At 46.3% G+C, this 17,699-nt stretch overlaps 1 protein-coding gene across 4 annotated transcripts in view; it reads left to right on the top strand.

The window, feature by feature from the left end:
- MTRF1 (mitochondrial translation release factor 1) overlaps window positions 1-17,686 on the top strand; it is a 35,623-nt gene extending 17,937 nt beyond the window's left edge. For all 4 annotated transcript variants that reach the window (XM_083624335.1, XM_083624333.1, XM_083624334.1 and 1 more), the window contains one exon: window positions 17,388-17,686. In XM_083624335.1, coding sequence (XP_083480461.1) covers window positions 17,388-17,510 — 123 coding nt within the window. In that variant the 3' untranslated portion in view covers window positions 17,511-17,686. The remainder of the gene's footprint in view (window positions 1-17,387) is intronic.
- Window positions 17,687-17,699: the final 13 nt, after the last annotated feature.

The raw sequence follows: 17,699 nt of genomic DNA, 5'->3' as shown, positions 1-17,699 counted from the left end.
TTGTCTCTTAAAGGGTTCTCCTATGTTGGCCTGGAGCCTCCATCTTCCCCAGTAATGCAAGACCCTGCAGCAGTGCATGGAAACCCTGTTGCCCGATACTCTTTTCACTGGGACTTTTGCATGTTGCAACATTCAGCTTCAGCTCTTCCCCTTTACAGTGGCACTCAGAAGAGGCTGTGCAACAGTCCGTTGCGGGAGGGGGGGGCGCTTCTGTTTGTGACTCCAGCTATTGCATTCCTTCATGGGGAGGTGGTGGATGCCCCTTCCTTGGAGGTTTTTAATTTTTTCCCCCAAATAATATTTATTCTTTTCAGTAGATAAACATAGTAAAAAAAGAAAAGATTAACAATAATAAAAACAAACAAAAAATAGGAGAAAAAGAGAAAAAAGAAAAAAGATACATACAACATATTACCACTTAATTAATTAAAATTAAGTACCATCCATCTTCATAAACATAGTATTTGACTTCCTCGAATCTCTTCCATCTGAATTTCTTAGTAATTATATGTAGCAGTTTCCAATATCAGAATTTCAAAAAACCATATCACAGTCCTAATCATATCTTTCCTTATCATACATTTTCTTATTTATAAATTTAATTCCATTTTAATCCTAGGCCTAATTGTTTCTTTCAAGTGGTTACATATCTTTAATATTACAATACTTATTCAAATAGTCTTTAAATTTCTTCCAGTCTTCTTGGTGTTCCTCTTCTTTCTGGTCATGGATTCTCCCGGTGAGGTCAGCCAGCTCCATAAACTCCATCATCTTCATCTGCCATTCTTGTACCGTTGGTATTTCTTGTTGTCAGAGCTGCCCGAGATCCCAGCTCACAAAGGACCAACGCCGCTTCGTTGTTAAGTACGAAAGTCTTTATTGAAGTTCAGGTTCACTTCCACAGCCGCAGCGTGCAGCTCTACATCTCAAACTCTAGACCGCTGAAGCTCCGTCTGAATCTCCTCCCCCCAGACACCAGTTTAAGACTCTAGCCTTGCTCCACCTCTTCCTCTGCTCTTTCCTCCTCTGGTTCCGCCTGTCCGTCGGGGTCTCGCCCTTTCTAGACTCTTCTGACGCTGAATCCCCTGAGTCTTCCCCCTCCCTCCGGCGGGCTTTAGGAGCTGGTTCCCAATCCGGGTCTCCTGCTGTCCCTCGCGCCTGTACATTTGAACTTGGCGCGCGCGCCCAGCCGGCAACTTTCCTCCTGACCGTTTCACTGCTGCTGTCACTGCTTCCCCCTTCGGGGAGGCTAGCTGCAACTGACCTCCCCTCCGTTCCCCCACTCTCCGATGGAGGCGTGGTCAGCCCTGACTCATCTTCTCTCCCCGCTGGAGGAGACGCTGGTCCTGACACATGTGACTCTTCCCCCCCACTACGCTCTGGTGGGGAAACTGGTCCTGATACCCCGCTGCTGCTTTGGGGGTCCCCGCTGGCTCCTTGTTTCTGGTGTGTCCCCCCTGGGACCCCCCTTGCCCTGACCATCGGCGCCCCCTTCTGGGAATCTTCTGATTCGCTGGAGAAGCTCATGGAATCTCTCGGGTCACTGTCATACTCCCCTACGCTGCCCTCGGATTCTTCCCCTTCGCTCTCCATTTCCTCTCTCCCCTGTGCTCCTGCTCCCGAGCCCCTGACATCCATCCCCCCCTCGAAGCCCCCCCTTCCCCCCTCCCCCTCTTCGGGTGTGGGTTCCGGGTGCTCCAGTGCTGTGGGTGTGAGTGCGGGATACCGTTCTTCCCCCCTGGTGTGCAGCCGGCCAGCGGGATCCGGCCAGACCGCAATGGGCTCGTCGACGTCAATTTCTTCTGCTTCCATCTCTCTGCTGTTGTGCTCGAATCCAGGATCCTCCCCCAACACGTCCATGTCCTTCCCTCCCCCTTTTTTTTTTTTTATATAAATTTTTTATTGATTTTCCAACACATATTAAAAAAAAACAATACAAGACAATACATAAACAGACAAACATATAAACACGTATAATTTCTTAACCTCTTTTTCTTAAACCTTGTTTCAACGACTTCCCCATACCTCCCTTTTCTGCATCCCTGTTTTAAATTTTCCCAGCAACCCCTAATTTCAATACTTGTAATACAATTTCTGATCTTTTTCCTCTTATCCAATTACTTATCACTTTACTTACTTATAGTTCACTTTCTTTAATCCTTTTTCTCTTACCCAATTATTTATCACTGCAATTCTGTTTTACATTACCCATGACATTTTAGCACTCATTAATTTTACAACAGTTCTTAAGATACACTTTAAATTTCTTCCAATCTTCTTCCACCGTCTCTTTCCCTTGGTCACGGATTCTGCCAGTCATCTCAGCCAGTCCCATATAGTCAATCACCTTTGTCTGCCATTCTTCCAGCGTGGGTAACTCTTGTGTCTTCCAATACTTTGCTAAAAGAACTCTTGCTGCTGTTGTCGCATACATAAAAAACGTCCTATCTTTCCTTGACACCAATTGGCCTACCATGCCCAGGAGAAAGGCCTCTGGTTTCTTCACGAAAGTGCATTTAAGCACCTTTTTCATTTCATTGTAAATCATTTCCCAGAAGACCTTGATCCTTGGGCACGTCCACCAAAGGTGGTAGAAAGTACCTTCCGTTTCCTTACATTTCCAACATTTATTATTGGGCGTATGATAGATTTTTGCAAGCTTGACTGGGGTCATGTACCACCTATAGATCATTTTCATAATGTTCTCTCTTAAGGCATTACATGCCGTAAACTTTATACCGGTGGTCCATAACTGTTCCCAGTCAGCAAACATAATGTTATGACCAATGTCTTGTGCCCATTTAATCATAGCTGATTTAACCGTCTCATCCTGTGTATTCCATTTCAACAGCAAGTTATACATTCTTGACAGATTCTTAGTATTGGGTTCCAAAAGCTCTGTTTCTAATTTTGACCTCTCCACCTGGAAGCCAATTTTCCTGTCCTGTTTGAAAACTTCATTTATCTGGTAATAATGAAGCCAGTCTCTTACTTTAGACTTCAATTTTTCATAACTCTGCAATTTCACTTTTCCCTCCTCATGCTCTGTAATTTCCCAGTATTTTGGCCATTTGGATTCCATATTAAGTTTTTTCACTTCCTTAGCTTCCATTGGTGACAACCACCTAGGGGTTTTATTTTCCAACAAGTCTTTATACCGAATCCAAACATTATATAGTGCTTTCCTAATAATATGGTTTTTGAAACCTTGATGGATTTTAACCTTGTCATACCATATATATGCATGCCAGCCAAATCTATTATTGAACCCTTCCAAATCCAAAATGTCTGTGTTTTCAAGAAGCAGCCAGTTTTTCAGCCAGCAAAAGGCCGCTGATTCATAATACAATTTTAAGTCCGGCAGGGCAAACCCCCCTCTTTCTTTTGCATCAGTTAGTATCTTAAATTTTATTCTGGGCTTTTTGCCCTGCCAGACAAATCTAGATATGTCTTTTTGCCACCTCTTGAAACAATCCATTTTATCCACAATCTGCAATGTTTGAAACAAAAATAACATTCTCAGCAAAACATTCATCTTAATAACAGCGATTCGGCCTAACAAGGAAAGTCTCAAATTTGACCATATTTCTAGATCTTTCTTCACTTCTGTCCAACATTTCTCATAATTATCTTTAAATAGGTTCACATTCTTAGATGTCAAATTAATCCCTAGGTATTTCACCTTCTTTGCTACCATTAAACCAGTTTCACTCTGGAACTTCTCTCTTTCAGCAACTGTTAGATTTTTATCCAGTACTTTCGTTTTTTGTTTGTTCAACTTAAAACCTGCTACTTGACCAAATACTTGTATTAACTCTAAAACTCTTCTCGTACTAGTGTCTGGCTCTTGTAAAGTTAATACTAGGTCATCTGCAAACGCTCTCAATTTATATTGTTTAGCTCCGACCTGAATCCCTTTAACCAGCTGGTCCCCTCTGATCATGTTTAATAAAACCTCCAGGACAGATATAAAAAGTAATGGGGATATTGGGCACCCCTGTCGTGTCCCTTTTTCAATAGCAAATTCTTCAGTAACCACATTATTTACAATCAATTTTGCTTTTTCTTCAGAATAAATTGCACCTATACCATTCTCAAAACCTTGGCCTACCCCTATCCCTTGGAGATTCTTTTTCATAAAGCTCCAAGAAATATTGTCAAAGGCTTTCTCCGCATCCACAAATATTAATACTGCCTTGGTATTGATATTAACTTCTAATAACTCCATAATATCTATTATATTTCTCACGTTGTCTGACAGATGTCTTCCTGGAAGAAAGCCCGCTTGGTCTTTGTGAATCTCCCCCACCAAAACTCTTTTCAGTCTTTTTGCCAAAATGTCTGCAAAAATTTTGTAATCCACATTGAGTAGTGATATAGGGCGGTAGTTCTTAATCTGATTCTTCTCAGTCTCTGATTTTGGTATAAGTGTAATATACGCTTCTTTCCACGATTCAGGTGCCTTCTTCCCCTCTAAGATTTCGTTACAGACCTCCTTCAACGGTTGTATAAGCCATTCTTTCAAAGCTTTGTAGTATCTGGAGGTTAGTCCATCAGGTCCTGGAGATTTTCCCAATTGCATACTTTGAATGGCTCCCTCGATTTCTTAGAATCATAGAATCATAGAATCATAGAATCATAGAATCATAGAATCATAGAGTTGGAAGAGACCACAAGGGCCATCGAGTCCAACCCCCTGCCAAGCAGGAAACACCATCAGAGCACTCCTGACATATGGTTGTCAAGCCTCTGCTTAAAGACCTCCAAAGAAGGAGACTCCACCACACTCCTTGGCAGCAAATTCCACTGTCGAACAGCTCTTACTGTCAGGAAGTTCTTCCTAATGTTTAGGTGGAATCTTCTTTCTTGTAGTTTGGATCCATTGCTCCGTGTCCGCTTCTCTGGAGCAGCAGAAAACAACCTTTCTCCCTCCTCTATGTGACATCCTTTTATATATTTGAACATGGCTATCATATCACCCCTTAACCTCCTCTTCTCCAGGCTAAACATGCCCAGCTCCCTTAGCCGTTCCTCATAAGGCATCGTTTCCAGGCCTTTGACCATTTTGGTTGCCCTCCTCTGGACACGTTCCAGTTTGTCAGTGTCCTTCTTGAACTGTGGTGCCCAGAACTGGACACAGTACTCCAGGTGAGGTCTGACCAGAGCAGAATACAGTGGCACTATTACTTCCCTTGATCTAGATGCTATACTCCTATTGATGCAGCCCAGAATTGCATTGGCTTTTTTAGCTGCCGCGTCACACTGTTGGCTCATGTCAAGTTTGTGGTCAACCAAGACTCCTAGATCCTTTTCACATGTACTGCTCTCAAGCCAGGTGTCACCCATCTTGTATTTGTGCCTCTCATTTTTTTTGCCCAGGTGCAATACTTTACATTTCTCCCTGTTAAAATTCATCTTGTTTGTTTTGGCCCAGTTCTCTAATCTGTCAAGGTCGTTTTGAAGTGTGATCCTGTCCTCTGGGGTGTTAGCCACCCCTCCCAGTTTGGTGTCATCTGCAAATTTGATCAGGATGCCCTTGAGTCCATCATCCAAGTGATCAATTATCTTCTGGTTCAAAATCACTTTACTTTGTTCAGAAATTTTTTGTAATCCATATTTTTTAAGAAATTCTTCTATTTCTTTTTCATTCACCGGCCCTTGTGCATAAAGTCTCCTGAAATAACTCTGAAAACAGTTTCTAATCTCATTTGGTTTATAAATGTTCTTTCCCTCAACTTCTAGATTTGTAACCGTATTTTGTTTTTGTCTCTTCTTCAGTTGCCATGCCAGAAGTTTCCCACATTTATCTGCCGATTCAAATGTCTTTTGTCTCATTTGTTTTATTTTCCATTCTATCTCTTGATTCATCAATTCCATATATTGGCTCTGGTAAAACTTAATTTCTCTCAAAATTTCATGTGACTTTCGTTTAGATCTCAATTTTTTTTCTCCTTCTTTTATCTTTTCCAAAATCTTATCTTTCTTCTCATTCTGTCTCTTCCTTTTTATAGCATTCTGTTGTATTAAAAATCCTCGCATAACGGCTTTGCTTGCGTCCCAAATTACTCTTTTTTCCACTTCTGTTCTCAGATTTATCTCAAAGTAGTCCTTTACCACTTTCTGGGCCTTTTTATACACCTCTTCATCTCTAAACAGGGAGTCATTCATCCTCCATCTAAAGGAGCCAGCTGTTGTTGGGTTCATCTCCATCTTTACAGCGTTATGGTCGGAGCAGGTCTTTGGGCAGATTTCCACTTTCTTGATCTTTGATGCCATCCCACTAGTTACCCATATTTGGTCAATTCTGGTCCAAGTCATTTTTGCCTCAGAGAAAAAAGTTCCCTCCCTCTCAAGAGGGTTCCTTGTTCTCCAAATGTCAATCAGGTTCATATTGTCAGTCATTTCAAAAAAAGTCTTTGGTAGTCTCCCATCCTTGGAGACCACCTGTCTTTGTGCTTTGTCCATATTTGTAGAGACCACTCCATTCATGTCTCCCATCAAAATTACATTATAGTCCAAATAGTCCATTAATGTCTCATGCAATTTCTTGAAAAATTCTGACTTCCCTTCATTCGGTGCATAAATTCCTATTATCAGTAATTTTTCTCCTTGAACTTGAATTTCGATTGCCAAATACCTTCCTTGTTCATCTTTAAAAATTAATTTGGAGGCCAACTTTTCCTTTGCATAAATCACCACTCCTCTTTTCTTCACCTTGTCCGATGAAATAAATTCCTGTCCTAATCTTTTATTAATAAGTAATTTTCGGTGTACTCTAGTCACGTGGGTTTCTTGTAAACAAATCAAGTCCAAATGTTCTTTTTTTAAAATGTGAAAAACCTCACGTCTTTTCCTAGGAAGGTTAAGTCCATTACAATTCCAGCTTAGAAATTGCAGAGACATCTTGTTGTTTACTTAATTCCTCCAACTGCTCCAAGCAAGTCTTCTTCTGTTGATGTTTTAAGCCCAAAAGATAAATTTGAAATGTCTGGTAATTCTGTTAGGTCTGTAGGTTCCACCGTTTCCTTCAAAAGGTCCTCCTCGTTCCTTTCCAAGAATTGTTCTTTATCTTGCACTGTTTTTATTTTAATTTTCTTTCCTTTGTAATTGAAAGACAGGCCTTGTGGGAACTCCCATCTGAATAGTATGTTGTTCTTTCTCAATAGAGTGACCAAATCCTTGTAATGGGTCCTCACTTCCAAAATGTATTTAGGAATATCTTTGAATATCTGCACACGGGAATCTTCAATCTCAAGAGCTCTTTGAAAATGTAAATTTAATATCTTATCTCTCTCCTCCTGAGATCTCAAAGTTATCAAACAGTCTCTTGGGCTCTTTCTATTTTGTCTCCTGCCCAGTCTAAAAGCGGTTATTATCTTGAATTCCTCTTCTTTCAAATTGTCCTGCCAAAATTCCAGAAACTCTTTTGTAAGAAAGTCTATCAAATTGTCCTTTTCACTTTCTGGGATCAGCCTCAATCTCAAATTCCTATTTTTCCTCTGTAGTTCCAGCAAAGACAGGGCCACATCATGCTCTTCCAGCTTTTTGCAGACTGGTACTAACTTTTCCTTTGTAGTTTCTGCAGAAGTTTTTGCCTCTTCTGCAGAAGTTTTTGCCTCTTCAGCGATCTTTCTAGTTGTCTCATTTTCTTGAACCAATTTGTTTATTGACTCTGTATTTAAATCCAATTTTGTTGACAATTCTTTCAACTGTTTAGAGTTTTCCGTACTCTGCTTTGTAAGCGTTTCCAGAGCTTCATTTATTTTGACTAATGCCTGTGCCACTGGATCCATAGATAAAGTTGTAGCCACGCCTGCTGCAGCTGAAGTTGAGATAGAACCCCTTTGAGCAGATTTACTCTTAGCTCTTGTTGTTATCTCTTCTGCTGGGCCACTCATGTCCCAAGGTCGTTCCCACGGGAATTACTTTCAGATGGAAAGCTCCACAAGTCTGTTCCTTACAGTGAAAATAATAACTATTTCCCTGCAACCCTCTAGAGGGAGCAGTCCGAAGTTCCAAATACAAAGAAACAAGGGTTCCCTTCAAAGGTAACAAAAGTAACAACCAATTGTCCAATATTTCCCAAATGTTGTCAAATTGTAACTTTCCAAAGTGTCAGACTTGTAGCAAGTAAGGTCTTTACTTGTTGTAAAAAGGCAAAGCACCAACTTTGTAACAAGTCTCTAATGACAGTTCTCAGTCCCGGTGGCTCACTTTCCAGGCAGTCCTCCCCAAGGGTTCAAAACGGCAGAAAATTCCCCTTCTATGCTTCTTTCATGCAGGTATTACAAATCAAAAGTCTTCCCCCCCCTGCCCCTGCCTGCTAAGGGGGGGATTTAAAGTCCAATGTCTGAGTCCGTCAATTTTAAAGCTGCTTCCTGTCAAATTGCAGCTTCCTATTTCGTTGCTTTGGTTAACATGCAGTCCGGGGAAGGCAGACTTCCTTACTTTTTACCTTCTCCGTTTTCAGCCAATTTCCAGGTATTTTCTGTTAAAGTTGTTGTTCAGTCTTACTCACGGATAATCCGATTAAGTTCCAAATGTCAGGAAGGAATCGGCGCTCTCCGTCAATGGCGACACGGCTTCACTCCACGGGCTGGGTAGCGGCTCTCAGCACCGCGCTCCCCGATGCCGCTCCGGAGCCTTTAAAAAGGCTCCTTTGTAGTGAGGGGGGGCGCTTAAGGTGCCCACCGAGCCTCCGTGCTCTCAGGCTTCCGCGCCTGAGATTTTAGGGGTCCCCGCTTCGCCGTAGCGGTCAGACCTGAACTCGTGGAGCAGTCTCCCTGAGCAGAGCTCAGCGGGAGACCGCCATTGAGCGCTGGCGCTGACCGGAAGTCTCTCGTCCTTCCCTCCCCCTGGTACCTCGGGTGAGGCTGCGTGTAAGGGTCCCCGCAGCAGTTCCCTGCTCCACCCCACCTCCGGTTGATTGTCCCACCAATAGGAGCGGTCTGTGACAAACCCCGAGAGGGACCCCTCCGGGGAGCTTGTTTCCGGCGTCGTCTCCTCAGCTGATGAAAAACCCTGGAACGTACTGGCTGAAAGTGTGGGTGTGAAAAGCCAGTCGTCTAAATACTCTGCCGGCATAGGTCTGTGTGGGAAGAGTGCATGGAACTCGTCTTTGAGGTAGTGTTCCTCCACGGCATAGCACGGTACCCACCTGTTGGCGCTGGCTGGGGTACCTTCCCTGGCGAGGAGATATTCCACTCCCTCTTCCCCCCACCTCGAGTCCAAAATCTCCGTGACCTCGTTGAGTGGCGTCGCCCTCTGTGACCCCTCCCTTGTTGGCGATTTCTTAAGTGGGTCTGGCACGTTCCCTGGCGCCTGAAACCTGTGGGGTGCCCTGTAGGGTGTGAGCACTGACCTATGAAAGACTGGATGCATTCTGGAGCCCTCCGGGAGTGTCAACCGGAAGGCCACTGGATTGATTTGTGCCGCGACCTGGTAAGGCCCCAGCTGCTTGTGTTTGAGCTTCCTCTTAGCTAACGTCCTGGCCGGCACTGCCTGGGCTGCTAACCAGACCCAGTCCCCCACCTGGATGTCTTCCCCGACTCTCCTGTGCCTGTCTGCCTGCATTTTGTAGGCGTGTTTCGCCAGTTCCAAGTGCCTTCGGAGTTGCTCGTGGACCTCCTGTAACTCTGCTGCTAAGTGCTCTGCTGCCCGTGGCTCCCCCTCCCCCTTCGTCTCTAACCCAGGAAAGGTTCTGGGATGCTGCCCATTGTTGGCGAAGAACGGTGTCACCCCTGTAGACCCGTGCTTCGTGTTGTTGTAGGCAAACTCGGCCAGCGGTAGGTAGTCCACCCAGGTCGAGGGTTGTTGATTCGCGTAGCATCGCAGGTACTGCTGCATGATGGCGTTGACCCTCTCCGCTTGTCTGTTGGTCTGCGGGTGTCGTGCCGACGCTAAGTTGATCTTGACGTTCAGGATGCCCAGCAGCTTCTGCCAGAAGCTCGAGATGAAATGGCGACCCCGGTCGGACAGGATTGACCGCGGCAAGCCGTGAGCTTTGAACACGTGGTCTATGAACAGCTTGGCAGTCTGTTCCGCTGTGGCCACCTTCGCGCAAGGAATGAAGTGCGCCATCTTGGTGAACATGTCTACGACCACGAGTACCGCTGTTTTGCCTCGCGAGCTGTGCAGATCTGTGACAAAGTCCAGGGCCACTTTCTCCCACGGTTCGAGCGGCGTCTGTAGGGGTTCTAGCAGACCCGCCGGCTTCCTGTGTACTGGCTTGGCCCTTTGGCAGGTGTCACACCTGGAGACGTAATCCGCGACTTCTCCCCTCATCTTGGGCCACCAAAAGTCTCTGGTTACTAATTCCGCCGTCTTGTCCTTGCCGAAGTGCCCAGCGCTGGGCGCGTCGTGTAACTGCTGCAGGACTTTCGCGCGGAGGTCGTCTCCGGGTACGTAGAGATCCCCTTTGCGGATGAGCAGTCCGTCTCGTATCTGGAACTCGTCGTCCTTCGCTGTGCCTCTTCGCACCTCCTCCATCTTGGATTGTGCGAACGAATCCGTCCGCAGCGCTCGACGCACCGCGTCCAGGTCCAAGGCGGCTGAAGCGCACGCCCACGCTTTCGGTGCGAAAATGTGTTTGGCCGCCACCGGTGCCGCTTCCTCGAGATACTGCGGCTTCCTGGATAGTGCATGCGCCATGACGTTGTTGTCTCCCGGGATGTATTCTATCCGGAAATCAAAATCCGCAAAGAACTCCGCCCAGCGGATGTGTCTCTGGTTCAGGAACCGCGCCGTGCGCCAGTACTCCAGGTTCTTATGGTCCGTGCGGACCTGCACTGTGTGTCTGGCTCCGACGAGGAAGTGCCGCCATGCCTTGAAGGCTGCATGAATGGCCAGCAACTCCCTGTCCCAGATGGTGTAGTTCTGTTCCGACTTGCTGAGTTTCCTGGAGTAGAATGCGCATGGCCTCCAGTCCCCTTGCGGATCTTGCTGCAACAGGACCGCCCCCACCGCTCTGTCCGAGGCGTCCGTCTCAACCCTCATTGGTTTGCTGGGGTTTACGTGTAGCAGCTGTTCTTCGGACGCGAAGAGACGCTTGAGTCTCCGAAAGGACTGCTCCGCTTGGTCCGTCCAGGTGAATTTCTTCTTCTTGGAGCTGAGGGTGTCCGTGATGGCCGCCGTCTCCTTCGCGAACCCCTTGATGAACTTGCGATAAAAGTTGGCGAAGCCGACGAACTTCTGGACCTCCTTCTGATTGCGTGGGCTCTTCCAGTCCAACACCGAGCGGACCTTGGTGCTGTCCATGGCGAGTCCCTTGTCGGACAGCTTGTAGCCCAGGAAATCCACCTCCGTCATGTCGAACTGGCACTTCTCTAGTTTGGCGTAAAGTCTGTGCTCCCGTAGCCTCTGCAGGACCTCCTTGACGTCCCCCTCGTGAGCCTCCTGCGATTCCGAGAAGATCAGGATGTCGTCCAGGAAGCAGACGCACTTCTTGTAGAGGAGTCCCGCTAACACGTGATGCATGAAGGCTTGGAAACAATGGGAGCCATTTTGCAGACCAAACGGCATTACACGATATTCATAGGTGCCTAAAGGTGTAAACATGGCCGTCTTCCACTCATCGCCCTCCCGCATGCGTATAAGGTTGTACGCCCCTCGTAGATCCAACTTGGTGAAGAGTCGTCCCTTCCTCACCGTCGCGAGCAGGTCGTCGATCTTGGGCATGGGGAATGCTGTGGGCTTCGTCCTGGAATTGATGATTCTATAATCAACTACGAGCCTCCGTTGGGGCGTGTCTTTCTTCTTCACGAAAAACACGGGACTGCCCCCCACTGCTTTGGATTCTTGGATGAATCCCCGCTTCAAGTTGTGATCTATGAACTCCCTGAGTTCTTGCAGTTCGTCCTCAGACATGGAATACAGTTTTCCAGTCGGCAGCGTCGCCCCCGGCAGGAGGTCAATCTTGCAGTCGTAAGGCCTGTGGGGAGGCAGCTTATCCGCTTCCTTCTCACAGAAGACCTCCAAAAACTCCTTGTACTTGTTGGGTACCGCTTGCACCATGCCTAGGTGTAGCTGCGGTTCATCCTCTTGCCCCTCCTCTTCCTGGCAGGTCCGTACGCAGTGTTCTGCGCAGTAGGAAGAGCAGAAGGTCAATTGCCGCTGGTACCATGCTAATGCCGGGCTGTGCCTATCCAGCCAACTCATGCCCAACACTATGGGCGTGTCCGACAGGTGGGTGACGTTGAAGCTGATGACTTCACGGTGGTTTCCAATTTGCATTACCATAGGCGGTGTTTGCTGTACCACCTCTCCTCCCAGTATCTTCCTGCCATCGACCGTGACGACGTTTAGGGGCATCGTGGCTGGTAGGAGTGCTATGCGATGTTGCTTGATGAAGTCCACTCCTACAAAGTCTGCGTTGCTACCAGAGTCAATGGTAATTGGGACTTCCAGGGTGAGCCCATTGGGCAGCTGGAGCGATGCGGTTAGTTGCACCACTGGTTTGGGTGGGAGGGGGTCTGTGGGCTGTAAAATCTCTGGGGACTGCTTCACTGACTCGCCTGGCTGGGCCCCAGTGCTTCTGCTTCCAACCAAGCTTCTTCGTTTCCCTGCAGCTGTTCCCCCTGCTGAACTGCTCCCTTTACTGTTGCTGAGGCTGCAGTGTGCTTCTGGATCCTCTGGGGACACTCTTTGGCCATGTGCTGTGCACTGTCGCAGATGTAACACTTCCTGCTCCCTCTAGGAGCCTTCGCCTTGACTGCTCCTGGTGTTTGGGCTCTGCTTGCTATCTGTGCCCTGGCACCACCTATCTCCATCGACTCTTCTCCCCTCCCCAGTGGAGGCGTGGATAGCGCTCGCCCTGTCTCTCTGGGTAGGAAGGGAGTTGTTCTGGCTGGTGTGCTTGCCCTACGTCCCTCCTCCCTGCTCCAAGGGCGGTCTTCCAGGCGCACCCCTATCGCCAGCGCTTTCTGGACGACTTCTGTGGTGCTTTTAGGTCTTTCTCCCCTTGCCAGCTCATCTTTCATGGCCCCATTTAGTCCCTCCCAGAACAGATCCCTGACGGCAACGGAGTCCTTCTGCCAGCCCAGCACATTCAATAACACAAAAAAGCGGGAGTGATATTGTCTCACCGTGGCTTTGCCCTGCTGCAGCCCATGCATTTCCCTCCTGGCCACATCCACATCTACCGTTGATTTAAAACAAGCGTCCATAGCTTTGATAAATGCGTTGGAATCTTGGAGGGCGGGATCATTTTCGCGCCATAAATTCCGCAGCCACGATTTAGCTTCCCCATGCAGATGAGTAATTATGAAGCCTACTTTCTCTTCCTCATCTCTAAAGTCTTTCCGAAGCAAATTGAGCGCGAAAACTATGTCGGCTCTTAAGTTAGGATACTGCTGCAGGTTCCCCTCGAAGTGGGCTACTATGCTGCCCCCCCTCTTCCCGAGGCCAACTCCCTCCGGCTTGGGTCCTGGCAGCCCCTCCTTGCCCAAACGTTCCCACCTGGTATGCAGATCCCGGCAGAGCGCTACTGCTTCTTCTCTTTTCCTGGATGCTGCTACTTCTGCGTAAAGCGTCGTGACTGCGTTTTGCAGTTCTGTCACCTTCTCCTCTGTAGTCATCTTTACCTATCTTCGTGAGCTTGCAAAACACCAAGTTTTGCCCCTCGCTGCGCCAACTCACGCTGCGAGGGGTAAATTCTATGTGTGACGGAGCTTACTGTCAGAGCTGCCCGAGATCCCAGCTCACAAAGGACCAACGTCGCTTCGTTGTTAAGTACGAAAGTCTTTATTGAAGTTCAGTTTCACTTCCACAGCCGCAGCGTGCAGCTCTACGTCTCAAACTCTAGACCGCTGAAGCTCCGTCTGAATCTCCTCCCCCCAGACACCAGTTTAAGACTCTAGCCTTGCTCCACCTCTTCCTCTGCTCTTTCCTCCTCTGGTTCCGCCTGTCCGTCGGGGTCTCGCCCTTTCTAGACTCTTCTGACGCTGAATCCCCTGAGTCTTCCCCCTCCCTCCGGCAGGCTTTAGGAGCTGGTTCCCAATCCAGGTCTCCTGCTGTCCCTCGCGCCTGTACATTTGAACTTGGCGCACGCGCCCAGCCAGCAACTTTCCTCCTGACCGTTTCACTGCTGCTGTCACTGCTTCCCCCTTCGGGGAGGCTAGCTGCAACTGACCTCCCCTCCGTTCCCCCACTCTCCGATGGAGGCGTGGTCAGCCCTGACTCATCTTCTCTCCCCGCTGGAGGAGACGCTGGTCCTGACACATGTGACTCTTCCCCCCCACTACGCTCTGGTGGGGAAACTGGTCCTGATACCCCGCTGCTGCTTTGGGGGTCCCCGCTGGCTCCTTGTTTCTGGTGCATCCCCCCTGGGACCCCCCTTGCCCTGACCATCGGCGCCCCCTTCTGGGAATCTTCTGATTCGCTGGAGAAGCTCATGGAATCTCTCGGGTCACTGTCATACTCCCCTACGCTGCCCTCGGATTCTTCCCCTTCGCTCTCCATTTCCTCTCTCCTCTGTGCTCCTGCTCCTGAGCCCCTGACACTTGTGTTTTCCATTTTTTGGCTAATAAAATCCATGCAGCAGTTGTGGCATACAAAAATAATTTTACATCTTTTTTGGGCAGTTCAGAACCTGTTATTCCAAGGAGAAAGGCTTCTGGTTTCTTCATAAATGTATATTTCATCATTTTTTAAAAAATTAATTATAAATTTTTCCCCAGAAGTCTTTTGCCTTGGAGCAAGTCCACCACATATGATAGAAAGTACCTTCCTTTTCTTTACATTTCCAGCATAAATTATCACAATTGTGGTAGATCTTCACCAGTTTAACAGGGGTTAAGTATCATCTATACATCATTTTCGTAATATTTTCCTTTAACATTGTACATGCAGTAAACTTAACCCCTTTCTTCCAAAGTCTCTCCCAGTCCTCCATCATTATATTATGTCCCACATCTTGTGCCCAATCAATCATAACCGATTTTACTTGCTCATCTTTTGTATGCTACTCCAATAACAAACTATACATTTTGGACAAATTTTTAACATTAGTATCTAACAACTCCGTTTCCAGTTTGGTTTTTTCAATTGCAAAACCTTTTTTCTTATCAATCTTAAATAATTCATTAATTTGGTAATATTGAAGCCAATTTACTTTGTCTTTGATTTGTTCAAATTGTTTTAACTTAAATCCCTCCACGTCTTCAACCAATAAATCTGAGTATCTCAACCATTTATATTAAGCTTTTTTTTGTGCCTGCGCTTCCATTGGTGAAATCCATTTGGGTGTTTTTCTTACCAAAAGATCCTGATATCTAGACCAAACATTTAAAAGTGCTTTCCTAATTATATGATTCTTAAAGCCACTATGGGCCTTTATTTTGTCATACCAAAGATATGCATGCCAGCCAAACCTATTATCCAATCCTTCTAGGTCCAAAATGTCCTCATTTTCTAAATTGATCCAATCTTTAATCCAGCAGAAGGCCGCAGCCTCAAAATATATCTTTAAATCAGGTAGGGAAAAGCCTCCTCTTTCTTTCGAATCTGTAAGTAATTTATACTTAATTCTCGGTTTTTTCCCTTGCCAGATAAATTTGGACAGGGCCTTCTGCCATTCTTTAAAGCATTTGACATTATCAATAATTGGTAAAGTTTGAAATAGAAACAGCATTTTCGGCAATACATTCATCTTAACCACCGATATTCGTCCCATAAGTGAAAATTTTAAGTTTGATCAAATCTCTAAATCTCTTTTTATTTCATTCCATACTTTCTCATAATTATCTTTATACAAATTCAAATTCTTAGCTGTTAAATTCACACCCAAGTATTTAACCTTCTTCATAAATGCTAGGCCTGTTTTTTCTATAAGGGTTTTTCTTTCATCTTTATCTAAGTTTTTATCGATTACCGTATTTTTCGCCCCATAGGGCACACCAGCCCATAGGGCGCACCTAGTTTTTTGGGGGGGAAATTTCCCCCCCCCCTTTATTTCCCCCTCAAAACCAGGTCGGGGAATCCAAACCAGGTCAGGGAACAGCGGGATAGTGGCGCTGCGCCTCCCCGCTGTCCCCCGAGCTTGTGGGGCTGCCCGATATCTGCACGAAAACCCGGGGCGCGCTTTGCAGCGCGCCCCGGACTTCGGGATGCAGGCTGTTATCCACAAGCCTTGGGAGCCCGACGGGAACTCCCGCAGAGCTCCCAAGGCTTGCGGAGAGCTTCCTGAAGCCTGGAGAGCAAGAGGGGTCGGTGCGCACCGACCCCTCTCGCTCTCCAGGCTTCAGCGAAAGCCTGCATTCGCCCCATAGGACGCACACACATTTCCCCTTCATTTTTGGAGGGGAAAAAGTGTGTCCTATAGGGCGAAAAATATGGTACTTTGGTTTTGTTCTTGTTTAATTTAAAACCAGCCAGCTTCCCATACTCCTGTATCATCTCCAGTGCTTTTACTGCACTGGTCTCTGGATCCTGTAAAGTTAGAACCAAATCATCAGCAAAGGCTTTTAGTTTATATTGTTTCAAACCCACTACGATCCCCTTGACTTTCTCTTCTTTTCTCAAACTGTTCAGCCTCCAGGACCTCCAGGACCACAATAAATAATAGAGGGGAAAGTGGGCACCCTTGCCTGATTCCTTTCTCAATTTTAATTTCTTCCGATACCATTCCTTGGAGGTTTTTAAGCAGAGCTGGTATGGCCCCCAGTCAGGGGGCTGGACTAGAGGACCCTGGGACCCCTTCCAACTCTACTGTTCTATGATGCTGCAATTCCATGCCTGCTGAGCATGCTTTGTCTTCAGGGGCCTGTGGCTTTGGCTTTTCTTCATTTGGGGATCTTTGGAGTATGTGTCTTATGCCTAAAATCTTTTGTTTATTCTATTGATGTTTGTGGACAGCTGTCTCTTCTGTCCCTGGGTACATTTTAAAACAGCTTTAAAATAGTGAGCCAGGAAATGAATTATACAGACAATGAGATGCTTATTTCTATCTTTTTATATCTGTGTTCTTCTTCCTTCCTCCTCTTCCTGCTGCTCCATCCCATTCTCCCTCACACTCAGTTGCCAGCTTTTTCTCTTCTTTTTCATCCAGTGTCACATGCCACCCAAGTCCTTACGGAGCGGTTTTTGTGGTTTCCTCTCAGGGATTTTTTCACAAGAATTTTTCAGAATCTGCAGATTTCAGGTTCTCATAAATCTGTTGGTAACTTCTCTCATGTATGTTAGTGGTGCCATTTTTGGCTACAGCTTTGTAGGCAAAGGAGAACTTGAATCTGACATAGAAGGGGTGTTATAATTAATGTGGCCGAAAGCAACTTCACAAGTAGACCATGAACATTATACATGTCCATATGCTGCTTACTGATGTAATCCAAACTCATGTTGATCCTTTCAGTCCACAGTAACGTGTTTTATTTTCCCCCATCTTTTAATAGGAATTCTTAAGTGGGAAGAAGCTCCTGGATGAACTAATCAGCAAACTCTTAGAGGCTGCAGAGATGGAATCTCTGATGGAACATTTGGAAAACAATTTAAAATCTCTGCAAGCAGACTCCTGACTTGAAAAGTGTAATGGATGCAAATGCTTTTAATTGGCTTGCAAAATTTAACAAACCTCACAGAAGTATGAGTGCTGTTCTGCATTTTAATATTTCATTATCACTGTCGCTGACTTTATGGCTGTGACCTAAACAAATGGCATATAAAAGCATGTAGAACTTCATGCAGAGACAAAGGTTTGTCTGGTG

This window comes from Podarcis filfolensis (genome assembly GCF_964270895.1).
Source record: "Podarcis filfolensis genome assembly, chromosome: 7".
Taxonomy (NCBI): Eukaryota; Metazoa; Chordata; class Lepidosauria; order Squamata; family Lacertidae; genus Podarcis; species Podarcis filfolensis.
This window is presented reverse-complemented; position numbering and strand designations above follow the sequence as displayed.